This window comes from Neopsephotus bourkii, unplaced genomic scaffold (genome assembly GCF_033783945.1).
Source record: "Neopsephotus bourkii isolate Nb327-2 ecotype Australia unplaced genomic scaffold, CSIRO-AGI_Nbou_v1 NB_1629, whole genome shotgun sequence".
NCBI classification, from domain to species: Eukaryota; Metazoa; Chordata; class Aves; order Psittaciformes; family Psittacidae; genus Neopsephotus; species Neopsephotus bourkii.
In genome coordinates this window covers 1128520-1145464 of record NW_026902104.1, presented here as the reverse complement: position 1 = coordinate 1145464, position 16945 = coordinate 1128520, and the positions used below count along the sequence as shown (strand labels likewise).

Below are 16945 nucleotides of genomic sequence, written 5' to 3'. Positions count from 1 at the left end.
TATTTGGAAGAATGTTTAGTTCTGATCACTGTCATATGAACAAAAACAGAACACAAAGTTCTTGTTCAACAATTCTGTAAAGGTGCCAGCTCTGCTGCTACAAAATTCACAGAGTTTCCCAAGACATTTACAATGATGGCAAACTTTCCAAACACTCCCTGCACTGCCCTGACAAGCTAGAACTGAGCCCTGCCAGCTCATAGATTCTTCTAGGTGACCTGCTGCTGGAACAAGCTCATTTCTATGGGGTTTCCATACCAGAAGCTGCAGCCTGCATCAGTTTAGCTTCTCCTGCTTGATGCTGGAGAAGGACACAGGTTTTATACTCCTGCATTTTAGTGATGCTACCTATCTATGCTTACAACAAATGACAGGTTGGACGAGGCCTTGGGTGATATGGTTTAGAGTGAGATGTCCCTGCCCATGGCAGGGGGGTTGGAACTTGATGATCTTAAGGTCCTTTCCAACCCTAACTATTCTATGACAGGGCAAACCAGCTTAGTTCCTCTGATTTCAGGAGACCAATCAGTGCTAACTTGTGGTTGCTAACCCGTACAGATACAGACAACTGCATTTAAGAGCTGAGCCTTCCAAAGACTAAGCTGAGACCATGCAAATTCCCAACTAGCTCCAAAACTGAAATACTCCCTAAACCAAAGGGAATGTAACCAAGTGATCTGACTTTCTTACCACATAAGTGACTGCATCTACTCAGACAAATCAACCTTTCATTACACCATTCACATGACCCACCAGATGAAGTGGCTGATTTCTGAGTCACTGAGCTTCCTAGAAGTCACAGTGGCACATCTCTTTGTTCGAGAAAGTTCATTCCATAAATTAACTCTATCATGAAGGCCAAACAATGTTGAAAACATCATTTACTCTAAAGCTTTAGCAAGCTTTTAGTTAAAGAGACAGTCAACTTAAAACACAGGCAACAGAGATCTTAACAGATCTTAACACCCAACATTCCCCTGCTTGCTTTGGTTTTCCTAGGACCACATTATCCTAATATATTTTCTTTCTTCCTGCTTTGTGAGGACTGAGGAACACTGAGTAAACCATAATAATGAACCAAAGTGCTGTTATGTGTACAAAGCAAATGAAGTATTTTCACTCCTTCAGATCCATCTACAAAGAGGGTAAGAAAAGAAAAAAAAAGAAACAAAACGGAAATACAGGAAAAGGACATGGACAATATGGAAAGATCAGAAGGTCCCAAAATGCCTGCGGTGCAAGAGAGTGGAGATATAACGCTGCAATCTAAAAGAATATAAAGTAAGGTTAAGCATCAGGGGAGAAAAGGGAAGAGAGCAAAAATGTCAGGCAGGGAAGTCAGAGCTGGCAATATGAATTCTGTGCACATGACGTACTCAGTGGTATTTTCAGTGGCAATATTGACTTTAAAGCAAAAAAACGCACGTCACTCAGTACTGGAGAAAACAGTAATTTTCATCAGTCTCTTAATAAGAAACAATGGAAATTTCCACCATCCACAGACTAAGAAAATGCCACATCAGATGAGAGGCTGAACACCTTAAATGGTGCTGGAACAGAAAGACTTCCTGCCACATGTAGTTAAGAACAAGGCAGGTACATGCATGTTTGTAGTGAAGTGTTATTAGCTCCATGAGGAAACTTCAGGTCCTACTCAGACAAAAGTAAACACAAAAATTTCCTACAGTAGCAATTCTTGGTACAACAGCACCTAAAAGTCCTGATCAGCATGAGAAACGAGCTTGTTCTGTCAGAGTAACACACTGCCATACAATTCTGATGTATACGGTTCTGGTTTGCTAGGGCATTTTTTTGTTGGTGTTTTTTTAAACATAAGGCCAAGGTGTTGAATCATGAGGTCTCCAACTTATTTGCAAGTCCATCACACCTCTTCCTGGGAAGAGCTGCACTTCCATTATGCTTTAATGTCTTTTCAATGCGGGATCCCCAAGGTTACAAAGTACCAAGTCTCTTGTTAAACGATCTGTTAGTTTTACAATGCTGGGTTACACATCTGGTATGTTTAAAGGTAAATGCTTCTGCAGCTTTTAAACATGTGCTGAAAGCATCTCCTTGCTTATAGTGCATATGGCGTTCATTGCCTTATTTTGGGCACTCCAGATGCTAGATTTAATTTTAGTGCAATTCTTATGACTGATGTGGCATCAGTCATTATAAAGCTATTAGAAAAGACAGAGACATACATTGATGTGAGGTCTAAGAACATCCACTGTTTATGATTCTATGATTCTATGAACTGTTTCATTTCTGAAAGGGCTTATGAATGCAATCATTTTTCCGAAAGCCATCTTAAGGCTCTTACAATCCTTCGTAAAACACCACTAACAAGACAGACAGAGACTACCAGGAATTACAAAGAACCAGAGAACAGAGAGCTCACTCATCACTTGTAAAGGCCAAGAAGAGGGAGAAGACATGGCCCTGGCCAAATGAAACCCAGTGGAGACTGAAGCGATGTGAGAAGCAACAGCAAATGTGGCAAGAGATGCATAGTGTAAGCCTGTATAACTGAGAAATGCAAAGGAATACAAAGAAGCAAGATGGTGGTAAGGCCAGGCATTAGGAGGGGAAAAAGAGAAATCAAATTTGTCATAGTAAGAAGTACACTAAAGTATCAGTGCTTACAGCAAGGTTTTGTATAATCCACGTCAACAAGCTGCAGTGGTGCTGATGGCCTCGGCATGAAGGCACTGGCACTTTCATCTGGTGGTTCTTCTGACTTCTCTGTTCTCAGCATTGTGCAAGCATATGTACATTTATATCTTTCCTGGCATTGCCCTTCTCACATCCTCTTTTCACTAAAATCTTGCTCTTCTTCTAACAAAACTGCTATGCCTGTTCACCTTCAAGTGCAAGTGCTCTGGCAGTGAAAAATTTGCTCCTTTATCACAACAAGGTCTCACCAAATGTAAATGCTGTAGACAAAGGACTGAAGAATCTTAAAGAATAGCTAAAAAACATTTCCACTTTGGGGTAAACTGGGGAATTTACTCCTAATCGAGACAGCTGCTCCCAAAAAGAGTGAGTAGGATGAAGCAGTGGAGGCAATACAAGGAGCAAATTAATTCACTGTCTTTTAAAGCAGCTGGTTTAAGACCAAACTAGAATATTCCTGAAGAGCTGAAAACTCAGTGAATACCACTTCTTCTGTAGTCTTGCTATTCTGACAAAAACTGTTCCCCTAAACTGCCTGTGAAACAGAGTCCTAAGGCACGGAACTGGTTAACCACAGCCAGTACCTGGAACACCTTCAGGACTTTTACAGCACTTAACAGCCATCGCACACACACAGATCCCAGGGCCAGCCCAGGGCGAGGGAGCCCCTAATGACATAGCCTTCCACCTGTAGTATTCTAAATGAAATTACTCTTTGAGAGGTGGCTGTATGAAAATAGTGCCCTGTTTAAAATGAAACTCTGTGCTCTGTGTCTCCAAGTCAGATTTGCTTCCCGAGGAAAGCTGGTTTACAGTGCCAGCCACCCCACTGCAGGTCATTACAAGCAAGAGAACTGCAGACTTTGCCATGCTTTCTCATTAACAATGGTAAATCAGACTCAGTCAGGCCAACGTAAACTCAATGCTTTCTCCCAGTCATAGCAAGAAACTGATTTTCTACGTAGTATTTCATGTGTGCCACAGCAGCCGGTCTGTAACAACTGAACAAGGCAGAATGGATTTCCACACAGCAGCTCTCACTTTTAAAAGAACTTAAAACTATTTTACACAGTTCAAGAACAGTAAAAAAATGTGTAGAAAACAGGAGCAAAAGGACACACAACACTATGCAAAAGGTCTGTATGTCTTGATGAACAGTGATTCCATGTATTTCCCAGAGGTACTAAAAACCCAGCCTTTTTACAGCAGAAATGGTGCATTGGTAGAGCTTGTTCAGAGTCTCCATTTACAATCTCTGTCTAACTATCATCATTGATGCTATGTATGTCAATCAGTGCCCTGGGACCCATACATTAACATCACACTGCTGTAAATCCATTACAGCTGCTGTGATTTTTCACTCTGGGGTCACCAAGATCAGCATCTTTCAGCGATCCCCCCCTCTCTGACAATAGCATAAGCTTTTATAGCCATCCTTAGCTGTCTGAAGAGCCACAGAGGTACATGAAAACAGAAGGGATTACTTCTGCCTCCATGCAGTAAACCAACAAGCTTTTGCTTAAAAGGCACGGGCTTTTACAAAAATACCCAAATCCCTCACAGTTTTGCTGCTACATTTCCTAAAAGCTTAAAGAAACAGAACTTTGTATACAATGTTTGGAAGAATTAGCAAGCCCCTGTCAAAAAACATTCTGGATAATTCCGTTCTGGTGAGGAAAGTTCAGTAAACAAGGACCCACTACTAAAAAGCAAAGGAAAATTCCTTCAATGGGAGAAATCTCAGGGATTTTATTAAGAGATGGAGGAGGAAGGGAACAATTCACTGGTGAACCTAAAAGCTGGAACTGCTTTTCTACTATCATATACTACCTTTCCATTCAACCTGCAGCAAATACCACACCTGAAGTTGCCACTGATGGACTGGCATCCTCACAGCTCTCCTAACGCTGTCAGGCACCGTTCTGGTGGTCACCAACAGCCAACCTCATCAGCTACAGCCACTCCACCTGCCCACCACCACCGCTCGCTTGTGCCTTGACATCCATCGACCCAGCAAAACGGGGTCCCGAGGGGGAACTGCCCGGTTACCCCAGGTGAGACAGAGTTAACCACCGGTGCCAGCTTTTCCTTCGGGAAAGCTGCACCACGGGCCAGCATCTGGAACTAACTATGCATTAGCCTTGCTGGATCTCGTAGGAAGGCGCTTGTCTTCCCCACCGGGGACACGGCGGCGGGTCCCGGCCGCTCCTCACCCTCTGCCTGCCCCTCGGCAGCCTCCCCCTCCGAGGCGAAAGGAGCCCCTGCTATGGAAATACAAAAAAGCCCCCAGACTTCCAATTCGGGAGCTCGGCGACTCCACCAAGCCACAGAGCCCAACAGGAGCCGCCGCGGCGCAGCCCTTCCTTCTTCTCCTTCCACCTCGTCAGGGCAAGAAGGTAACAGAGAAACTCTGCTTTACAGAACGCACAAACTTTGCCTTACCCCTGCAGCCTCCCCTGCCTGCCCCGACCTCCCCGCTCCTCCGCGCCGCCCGCCCCTCACGACATGGCGGCCACCCCCCCTCACACCCAGCCGCCCATCGCGACCGAGGAGCGGGGCGGGCAGCACCCACACGACCCTCCTCCGGCCCTGGCCCTTCCCCTGCACTCACCGCGGCGGCCACGGGACGCAGGCAACGGGGAGGAGCCGGCCCATGGGTGCTTCCCCCCGGGGAGGAGCTCCCGCCCCACCCGTGGTCTCTCCGCTCTGTCAGGGAGCGGCTCCTCCTCACGCAGGCATGGCCGAAGGCTTGTTCCCCTCACGGGCTCCGACATTCCTTCCCCACACCGGCATGGCCGAAGGCTTGTTCCCCTCACGGACACCGGCTTTCCCTCCCCACACCGGCATGGCCGAAGGCTTGTTCCCCTCACGGGCAGCGGCTTTCCCTCCCCACACCGGCATGGCCGAAGGCTTGTTCCCCTCACGGGCATCGGCTTTCCCTCCCACACCAGCATGGCGAAGGCCTCCTCCCCCGAGGGCTGCCGGGGGTCCCGCCGCAGAGAACGCAGCTTCCGCCGGCCCTCAGGGACCCTGTTTTCCTCAACAGGAGGCACCTTGTCGACAGCCCCCATGGAGGCTGTCAGGAGGTTGATTCTTGCAAGGGTAAAACACGCATTTAAGAGTTCAAAAGCCCAACTGCGTGTGGTAAGGGAAAAGCAGGATGGGTGCTGATCATGGAACCCCAGGTTGGAAGGGACCTCAAGGATCATCTGGTCCAGCCCTTCTCAGCAAATATGACCTAAACTAAATATCAGCCTAATCTTCAAAGTATCCAGTGCTGGGGAATCCTGCACTTCCTTGGGGAGTTATTCCAATGGCTGATGAATCATCTTCCTCTTGTGTACAGTCAGAATCCCTCTAGGAGGGACTTTTGCCCATTACCAGTCATCTTGTGACTCCTTGTAAAAAAGGGAGTCTCTGTTTCTGTTGTAGCCACCCTCTATATACCATTTATTTAATACATTTCTTTATATATGAAAAATAATACTTCAAATTAACGATCATGCCCTCCATACTGAAATTACATCCACTAAAACGCACAAATAACCAACAGAAGTTTCCGTTACCTTTCCATGTAACTTTCATGTGCAACACTGGTACTCTTCAGGCATGCACTGAACAGTGAGAGGTTTGGTAACTGCAGTTTTATTTACTCAGACTAGACACTGCCAATGCTCAAAGTACTGTGTTTTGCTGCACACACAGTGCCCAACTCTGAAAACACACCTAACAGTTTATGCAGAGAAGACATGTTACTTTGTCATTTGTTTATTTAAGCAGTCACACAGTGACACTGGTTATCTCTTACACCCCTCTGTACATTAAGAGAACAGCAACAAAACACTGTACAGAAGATAAACCAAAGTTCAGTTGTTTGACACCTTTCTGGGTGTCAGTTTTGCCTTGCTCCCCACAGGTTAACTACAGTGGTTGCCAAGTGCCATGAAGGTAAGTACTCTAAGCCTTGCAAAAGCTTCCAGTGTTGCAAAGGATTGTCAAAGCTTGTGGTGGGGAAGAGGCCAGGTCTGTTCATCTGGGGTTTAACAGACAAGCAAACCCATGACACAAATGCAGCAGGAGTCACAGGGGACTTCCTGATTTCACTGGAAGTGAGAGCAAGGCTTCGATAGCACCAAGCCAGTCAAAATGGTAATTTAAAAACCCCTTAGAATAATCTAACTAAGATGAATTCTTTAAAATTCATTGGTTATACCTAACCTATTAATGTGCATAGAAAGTAGACAGCCATTAGACTTTGGATGAGATCCTTTGCTGAATGCTGTCTTGAGGGCTGGGCTGCCTTTTGGACTAACACTTAAAAACATGGAAATAGTTTAAAAATACCATTACTTTTCTTTGTTAACTATATAAACAGAAACAGGAAGTCCATGGCTTTAGGTAGCTTGGCTTTTAAACCATCAAGAGAAGCAGCAGAGGAAAGAGTTTAGTCTTGGTTTAGAGTTTGAGTCTACTTTGCATCTAACAAATCTTTCCAAGTCTTGACACTAGTGTATACAGTACTGAAGAACAAAGGGCCTGATCCTGCAGCACTTACTCCTCAGAAGGTAACAGATATACTCATCAAGATGGCCTTTTTCTTTTAGAAAGGTCAGTAAATGGGACATGAAGCACAGATCTGTGTGCAGCACAGCATGACAATTACAGAATGTCTACATCTGCAACAACTTCAGCAGGTACTCAAGCTATACAAAGCAAAGAAGTTACCAATGTCAGTGTGTCACCAGACTGCAAATTATGTCTGATGTAGATGCAGAGCAAACTCATCTTTCCTGGATAAATAAATCAACTGCTGATCAGCAGAGTGATGAGAGATACCTAAATGAAGGTGAATGGCCAGGCAAGTGCAGAGGTATTCTATGCAGAGTCTTTTTCCTTTTCTTTAATAGCAGCTTCAATTCTTTCCATGATTGGTACTGGCCCTGCATAGTTGTTAGTCTCAATAGCTTCTAATTTCTTCTGATAGTCACATGGCAAGCCATTCTGTTTTGCACCCATACAGATAACCTATAGTCAAAAGAAATAAAAAGAGAAAGCCTTCAATAATAGCGTTAGGAAGAACAGACTCCTCCAAACTTGCTTGTATGGGAAGAACTACTTAAGGTAACAAGAGAATTAATCCCAAATAATGCCATTTGTACCTAAAGATAGCCAAAGGCTTCTGGAAGACCACTGAAGACCTTAGTAATATCAACAAAATTACTCTGAAAAGGCAGGTAACTACACTAAGACAAACCCCTCAGATTCTGAAATCTCAATACTTACACAAGTAATCCACGATCTCCACTGTTGTACTCTATAATCACACAAGACTCTACAATTAAGCTGTTAATTCAGTTATTCCATTCTTTCGAGTGAGGATAAGAACTACTTTCTATGCCTTTAGCCAGCCTTGGTATCTCTTCTGAGTGAGAAACAGTTTGTATTATTGAAGTTGCTTTTAAAACTCAGCTGTTCAAACAGCTACCTAGACAGGTTACAGCAGTAACAGAAACAGATACTTAGTTTAGTGAAAAAGCACAGATTCCTTAGGGTTTGCTATCATAGCTTTGTTTCTACATACAAAATAAACCGAAGCATTGGTGCTAGGGAATAGTGTCAGTGAGAGGAAAAGAGGAAGCTGTAGGAACCCACACTTGAAAGAGACCAGCAAGTTCCCAATTAATAGATATATATGCAGGTTTTAATAGCTGACACTATTGTAAATATTCTTTCATGCATTCAACATCCAGGAAATTCAAGGATGAGTTGTCTAGAAAGGATGACCTTTGCCACAGAAACTGCACATCAGTAGATAGGTGCTGATCACTGTGTGTTGATGCTTTCACCTGTACTAAATTTTTAGCCTCCTTAAGCAAATAAAAGCTTGAGGCATGGGGGAAGAGGAGGACTAACAACTGACCTTGACAACAGGAGGAGGGAATGTTTAGCTAGATAAAGTTGCCACTACTGGAGGTCTGCTTTTACAGCATAATAGTGAGAGCCGACACACAGCAGCAGACTATTGAAATTCCCTGAAAAGCCCTAAAGATCTGTCCTGACATGAAGTGGGTTGGCAGGGAGGTTTGTGAAGTAGCAGAGCCTGCTTTCTAAGCAAGCTTTCTCTTCAAGAGTCCTGCAGCAGCTGGCACCTGCTATGCTCCCGGAGGCTGATTCACAACAGTGACTTCCTCAGTTAAGAGGAAGCAGCACACTTGGGATTTAATAAGCTCAAGCTTTGCTTTTGGTAGAAAAAGTCAACATGTTACAGTGATGTTTATCTACAATTGCTAATAGCCGCACAATTCCAGACATGCTGTCATTCCACCTGAGGCTAGGCCCACATCAGATCCCACAAGCTAAGCAGGTCAGGCCTGCTGCGTGACCGGATCATGTGTCTCTATAGAGCCAGTGTGTTGCAGAAGTGCTGAAACACTTCTGCCCCACCAGCCATCAAGTGGGAAGCCTGCAGTGCTCTGCAGTGTCACTGGAAGTCCTATGATATACTGATGATGCCTCTTTTAAAAGAAGGCAGATGGATTTCTGTATTAAATGATAGTGAGATACTTCACAAGACAATCTGTGCCCTTGAGACTATAACCCGGGTGCTGTATTCTCCCCATAGAAGCTTCCCTCTGTCCTTTTAGTGCAGTGCATTAATTTTTCAAAAGGAGAATTGCTGCATATCTACAAACAGCATCTTTCACAAATCCCTGTGTCAGTCGTAACTAATTCACAAGTTAAATAGAGTCTTCATGCAAGACATAACTAAGCCAAAGAGTAAAACTGTTTTAGCAAGCCTTTAGGAGCTAGCAGTCCTCTGTGAGCATCATTACAGTGACATATTGCACAAGGATCAAGTTATACCTTTATTTACAGTGGATAGAAGGCATGACTAACATATTTATTAAATAGGACATAAGTACTGCATTATATATTTATTAGTTCTTTCAAAGTTACAGTGATTCAATACCTACCTTTTTATACTGAGGAGAAGGGGGACCACAGACATAGTCCTGCATCTGGTAGCTCCGACAGGTCAGTACCTCTCCTGCTTGAGTGTGGACATTAACTTCTATTGGGACATAAATGCCAGCTTCAACTCCCTCTTGCCTGTAAAGGACGTATATTCCTTTCATGCCAAGTAACAGGTATATCTTTCAAACAAATTGTGCAATTAAACATATGCATTTATCATAACAGAATTCAAGGCAGGACACTGGTCTGCACTGTTAACAGACTTAAAGAAAAACAAGTAAAGCAAAACATCTTCCAGTACTTTCTGTGCAGGCTTGTTTCATATCCAAGAATATTTCTAGAGCAGCAACAACAGCAGGAGCATTCATTTATATAATTTTATCCCTGTAAGAAAGATGACCTGCAAAGGTAGAGAATACTCCTTGTGAATTAATTACAGCGCAAATCTTGTAATCTACAAGGGAAACACAACCAAGAGTATCAGAATTAATGAGCCAGGCACATATCAGTCATTACCTTCTGCTCAGACAATGAAGCAACTGTAAAGTCGTATCTTGCCCATTGTGTCACATTTCAATAAGGGGAAACTTGTACAACTCTTGCAATGCACGTTCCAAAGAATAATCCAAGACACCTTTTAGTTGGTGTCAGACTTGTACAGCAACAAAGAGTCAGATCAGGGCAAGCCCATTTTGTTATTTTTTCATTAGCAAAACCATGCTGTCTTAAGAAAACAAGACCAAACTCAAACCCAAGGCTACTTTAACCATTTGCCATTTAGCCACCTTTAGATGTGCTTTAGATGTGAGTGATAATATGGGTTTTAACGCTGCTCATCAGAATATCATTTTGACAACTTATCTTTCATTTCAAGTTAACATACACAACATGGGCCATGTTATGCGAGAAATTAGGTTAAGTGCAAGTAGATACTGGTAGGTGACTACAAATTCAGGGTCCACAAAGACTGCAAAGTCGGTCAATTGGGTGTGAAGAGCAAGAAAAACGGTACAGTGAAGGAAAATTCACAGGAGAGATCGACTGCTATGATATATAAGGAAAAGTCATGATTTAGTCTGTAACCTCTGTGTGAAATAGAGGACAAAAACCCCCAACAAAATAAATCTGACCATAAGACAGCATTAAAACGCATTTGAAGCCAAAAAGACTTCAGCCATCTAAGCAAAAGATTCCTCTCCCGTATTTCTTTTCTGTATATTACATTGTTTTACTAGTAATTCACCTAACTACATACAGCATCCATTATACATTCCTTCCTCTGCTTCTGGATAACAAGCACAGACCTTTTTATCCAGACTGGGGAGAAAGAAAAAGGAAGGAAGGAAACAGTGAGTTTTTTAGTTTTTTTAGTGATCCATGGGTATTTCAGGAAATAACTTGAAGAACTTACAAATATATCTGCTTGTGCACAGCCAGAGAGTCCCACGACCCTCAGCACGGACACATGCAAACTCATTTGAGTTGGTTAGAGCAGTCCTTAGAAGAACACTATCAACTAACGCTTTAAAAGCCAAGAACACATCCTATTTCCTTCCATTTCCAGTTCACCTTTGTGACATCAATGAGGCAGCTGGAAAAAAACCCCATTCTTTAATGCTAGTGTCCATCCTGCAGTTTCTGGTGACGTTACAGCACTCAAGTCTCTAACATCTTAGCCAGCATTAAAGTTTATCTCCTGTCAAAGAAATGCCAGGGATCTGCAATTCTACAGTATTTAAACAAAACTTCTAGAAACCGAAATACAGAACAACATCCCCATAGAGTGGGGAAACACAGTGCTACTATCAAAGCAGATGCTACCAGACAGGCTTTTTATACTGGTGAAAGTTATGCTTTAGGAAAGCATGGTAAATGGGGAAATTTAAGTAAAGGTCAGCAGAAATAGGGGCAGGAGGTAAGTGCTAGTGTATGCAACACAGGGGGAACTCAGGAGATCATAAAGCAGGGATATGTGATGCTCTCTCCAGCCATAAGCATACCAAGTAGATGCCCTCCTGCTTAGGACTAACACTCCCAACCAGGACATGAGAGTGCTGAGACTTCCCATTCCCATGGTGTGCTAACAGAACTTGGGCAACAGTTTCTGTTGTATTTCAGGTTCACTGTAGGCTATCAAAAGCAAGCTGGAACTTCCAAGTTCCATGGCCAAGGTTATAAGGACATGTCTACACAGCATGGTACAGCCATAACCAAAACTGCAACAGTACCGCAGGCAGGAGAACTGTATTAATGTAGTGCTTTCAGTGGGTTTAACATGCCCTGCTTTCTTAGCCTCACAAGCCCAGATTTTTACTGGATTTAACTGATGGTGATGAACGGCTCTGAACAAACTATCTTTGTACACCAGAAGCATTGTGCTGGGCAGGCGCGTCCCAAAAGCTGCAATAAGCACATGACACCAGCTAAAATTTTGGGGATTAAGTTCTAAATCCTGCAAGAAATTATGCTACACCTGGATTTGTTTGCCCAGGTGGTCCTCTAGACTTCAGCCTGGGAGCAACTTGCTCAGGTTGCCCAAAACTTGTTTTAATTATCAGGCACAGGCAGAACATTCTCCACCATGCACTGCAATGGTGAAGGCAGCCTCTCCCATTCAATGGGAGAAACAGCTCACTGCTTGGATATACCTCGAGTTCACAAAAGTCTGATTCCTTAGAAGACATGTAAAATAAAACTCCTCAAAAGGTCCCACTACCTTTATTAAAGATCCCCTTCTCTTCTGCAAAGCCTTGTCCTCAGCCCTTCCTTTTCACTACATCTGGAGATTACACATGTATAGAGATAGGAATTGACATCAGTCTCAAAGGAAACTCTCCCTAAAGCAATGGGAGAAGTCCTGCACCACAAATAAAGAGTTAAGAGTCATTTATGGGACAGGACATTGTGAGGTCAGGGGTTAAAAAAAGGAGCCTGACCAATGTATCAGCTCCAAATCAAGGTCCACATCTTATGAAAACACCCCTATGTTGAAAACAAAGCCATTTTAACCCCAGTTGAATTAGAAGTCAATAAACGTACTATGAATTGAAATTCACATATTAAAGTCCAAAGCACCTTTTTGATTCCCACACCAATGCTTCCACACAGCTCTTCACCAAAAATAAACTACCACTTTTCAATTGCTCTCTAAAGTAGAAGACAGCAAAAGTTAAGTCACCTACTTATCCAGTGAACTTAAATTGCTAGTGTTCATTTTCCACACTATTCCCCATACTTCGTCTCCAGGGCTCTGAACAATGGTAGCTGTACCTCCATGCCAGACAGAACTCGTCCTGCCTTGATGATGGCCAAACTCGAGCTTAAAATCCTGCAAATGAAACCAATGCAGAGAATCAATTTCCACTTAAGGCAAGGGCTGTTGGCTAATCTTGACATGAATGGGGCAGCTAAAGGAGAATCTGCAACTAGTCAGTTGGACCCTTTTTTACTTCCCCATAAGAAAGAACATCCTTAGGACAAAGGGGAGAGAGATCTTGCAGACAGCACTGCTGATAAAAGTCTTGGCCTGCCAAGACTTGGATCAATGCAAACCTCTCTATAGCCTGGCCTAAATACGAGCTAATGAGAAGAAAGCCTTTTTAGTAGCCCTTTATCAGGAGCAGCACACACACCCCATTGCGCAGTAAACACAGTACCGCTGAAGTCAGCTTGACTTTTGTCCAAGTTGGCAGTGACAGGATTGCTGATGTTCTTCCCATTAGGCAATCTAAAGGGCCCTCAGCTGAGGTATGCCATGATGCAAGGAACTGGCTACTGCATTCTTCTCATTCCCCAAAAGGCATGCCCACCTACTGCCCACCCCTGTGCAGCTTCTGGTGCAGTTACAAGACTTAAATGCTACCATGCAGGGTCCAGGAAAAGAGCAGGGGTAAAGAAGCCCACAAGATGGTGAACTTTGGATCTTGTCTTCATGCACCATCCTGTGCATTTTCCAGTGTTTGTGCCATCACTCCACTGAAATGTTCCTGGGTATTTCTATATGATGGTGTAATGAGCTTATTCTGCATTCCTTGAATAAACAATAAGCCCACCTTCTTGAGTGAGTTTATTCTGCAATTCTACACTATTTAAACAACACCTGAAGTTGAAACCTTCTTTTAGAAATGGAGTATCTCTTTCTTACAGGTAATATCGCATATTACTGTAGAGACAAAAGAGAGTAATGGGTTCTTGCATTTTACCAGAGTAATTTCCCATCTGGCTCCATACACTACCTTTCCTCTCCTACTTGTTAGCCAGTTTGTGGATCCTTCCCTAGCAGTAGAAAAGGGAAAGCAAAAGAAACCCCAAACCAACAACTTTTACAGAAGACTTCCTGCTTAACCACAATGACAGCAAAAATAAACCCAAACCTTCACAACCCCACAGCTTTATTTCTCATATTTACCCTCTTTGAGTTAGAAATTTAATTTGAAATACATGTTTGTACATATTAACATTTGCTTTCTGAGACATGTTGCCTACGAGATACACGAAAGAAGTTTGCACAAGTTGGAGGCTCACACACAGAACAGCACTGATCAGCAACCATTTTTGTTTTATCCTTTCAGTGACATTTTCCTGGCCTGACCCACACTGAATACCTGCAAGGGGGTGTATAAACCATCAGGTTACACCCAAAAAGGGGGACAGAGACCGCACAGGAACAGAGCGGTTAACTCTGGTTCCAGAAGCAGGAAACTTGATGTTATGCTGTGCAGCAACCGCAGCAAGCACCGCAGGGCAGAGGGAACAAACACACTACATACTTCCTTGGGTCAAGAGCTTGGTCTTTGGCCCTTCTTCTAAGTACCAGTGTAATACCCTTTCCGTGCATGTTATGCATCCCATTCCTTACAACTTTTGGCTGAAGATTAACAAAGCTTTAAGAAGTAAAACCAGAGGGAAGTTAATTTAATACTGTAGTTCAGCAGCAAAAATATTCTGTTTACAGGTTGGTTTTCCTTTTTAAAGCCAACACAGCCCTATCGTAGGGCAATTAATAGAAATCAGCTCCAGCCTTTGCACACTTTCTCACTCCCAAACCTCAGTGGCTTTCCAGCTCGAAGCAAGGGAGCAAAATCACCTGGTGTTAACAGGGAGCATGGCAATCAGAGGCTGGCCAAAAAAGAAATGCCTGGCTGTCCTGCAGTGTGACAAATGTGTCACCTGAAAATCCACCCAAAACCCAAAAGGAAAGACGAAGCATAGGGCTTTCTTTTATTCTAGGGTAAGCACACACTACTGTGACTGCTTTCCTCCTCACCTTCCACATCTGATCCTGGAAGGTGCTGGGCTCTCAATGTGCTCAGTTCCTCAGTGATACCTCTATGCACCTCACACTTCATAGGAACATGCCTCAGTTGCCCGGTTGATAGTTCCAAGAGACACCAAGTACCTGACTACAGGGAGGTTATTAATGACAAGCTTTTGGAACGTCTTCATGCACTCTCACATAGATCATTTCCTATGAGTTACCCCAAGAGAACGTTCAAGTCATCCTTAAGTGGTATCAATTGATGTTCTGCTTCCCTAAGGATCCTTCCAGTTGTACAAATCTCTGCATCAACTTAACAACCATAAGCTCCTATTTCCAAGTCTCCTAAAGCCAAACTGAGGTACTGTCACTTAATAACCCCAGGCAGGGGGAGAACTGCCAGGGCATAGGAAGGAGCCATCTGCTGAGGGCAGCTTGCATCCCACTCGACACACAGCACGGGAAAGGATTCGCACTTGTACCTAGTGTAGCAGACGGGAAGGAGGACTCCTGGTTTATAAGTGAAACAGCATCCTTTCAGAAGTGCCAGAAACTCATCCCATGAACCCAGCTACCACCTGCAATTCAACGCGCTCGGGTTCACAGCTCTCTACACCATGACAGACGTGCCTAAACGCAGGGAGATACCCCCAGAGGCGGGACTAACGCCACCACTTGCGCGGGCCCGGCAGCCCAGTGACGCTACCGCTGATGGTCCCCCCCCATCACCGGTGGGAGGGATCGGCTGTCCCGCAGCCCCGGACCCCCCGCAGCAGAGCCAGAGCCAGGCCCCGCTCCCCACACACACCTGCAGGCGTGCCAGGCCGTACAGCGCCGCCGAGGGGTTGCTCAGCAGCAGCCGCTCCCGCAGCAAGTTGCTGCCGTACGCGTAGTACAGGAAGCAAGAAGAGGAGGAGCCGCTCTTCCCCTGCCCGGTACCGATACCGGTACCCGACTCCATCGCTGCGCTGCCACCCCGGCCCCGCCGCGCTGCCGCTTTAAGCCCCCCCCTTCCCGCCGCTCGCCATTGGCGAGTCACCGGGTGCCACGCCCCCATCGCCGCTACCCTAGTCACGTGAGAGCCGGTTCGCAGCATGGCGGTGGCAGTGGGTTTGGGTTGTGGCGTGCGCGCTCCCCGCGGGCAGTGATGGAGAGCGAGGCGCGTTCCCGTCGTCCTGGGGAGACCTTCGAGCAGCTACAGGAAACCTGGAGAGGGGCTTGGGACAAGGGCCTGTAAGGACAGAACACGGGGAATGGCTTTAACCTGCCCGAGGGGAGATTGAGGTTGGACAGCAGGAAGAAATATTTCACTATGAGGGTGCCCAGAGAAGCTGTGGCTGCCCCATCCCTGGCAGTGTTCAAGGCCAGGTTGGACACAGGGGCTTGGAGCAAGCTGCCCTGGGTCCCTGCAGCCTCAGCACCACACCATGGGCAGGAAATGTTTTAAAGTGCATTAGCCATGGCAGCAGGTGGCAGCTGCTTCCTGTGGGGGGGGAACACACTGTCAATAAGCAGAGCCTGTAGCCTGTTATACTGAACTGGGAAGGGTTACAGCCCCCCTGCTAAAGTCATATCACAGAATAGTTTGGGTTGGAAAGGACCTTAAGATCATCCAGTTCCAAACCCCCTGCCATGGGCAGGGACACCTCACACTAAACCATATCACCCAAGGCTCTGTCCAACCTGGCCTTGAACACTGCCAGGGATGGAGCATTCACAACTTCCCTGGGCAGCCCATTCCAGTGCCTCAACACCCTCACAGTAAAGAACTTCTTCCTTATATCCAATCTAAACTTCCCCTGTTTCAGTTTGAACTCGTTACCCTTTGTCCTATCACTACAGTCCCTAATGAAGAGTCCCTCCCCAGCATCCCTATAGGCCCCCTTCAGGTACTGGAAGGCTGCTATGAGGTCTCCACGCAGCCTTCTCTTCTCCAGGCTGAACAGCCCCAACTTTCTCAACCAATCTTCATACGGGAGGTGCTCCAGCCCCTGATCATCCTCATGGGCCTCCCCTGGACTTGTTCCAACAGATCCA

The 16945-nt window shown here is 45.0% G+C and overlaps 1 protein-coding gene across 1 annotated transcript; it reads right to left on the bottom strand.

Moving 5' to 3' along the window:
• Nucleotides 1–6428: 6428 nt before the first annotated feature.
• GGCT (gamma-glutamylcyclotransferase) lies at nt 6429–15869 on the bottom strand. The gene is made up of 4 exons (XM_061373176.1): nt 15717–15869; nt 12834–12979; nt 9651–9786; nt 6429–7701 (listed from the first exon to the last, which is right to left on the bottom strand). Exons 1-4 carry the CDS (start codon nt 15867–15869, stop codon nt 7552–7554), a joined length of 585 nt encoding a protein of 194 aa, XP_061229160.1. The 3' UTR covers nt 6429–7551.
• Between the last annotated feature and the right edge of the window lie 1076 nt (nt 15870–16945).

Excerpts from the sequence above, each read along its gene's own strand:
- GGCT (XM_061373176.1), bottom strand. The coding sequence starts at position 15,869 with ATGGAGTCGGGTACCGGTATCGGTACCGGGCAGGGGAAGAGCGGCTCC. Across the intron at positions 12,980-15,716 it reads ACGGCCTGGCACGCCTGCAG|GATTTTAAGCTCGAGTTTGG; the intron begins GTGTGTGTGGGG and ends TTTCATTTGCAG. Across the intron at positions 7,702-9,650 it reads CTTCTCCTCAGTATAAAAAG|GTTATCTGTATGGGTGCAAA; the intron begins GTAGGTATTGAA and ends TTTTGACTATAG.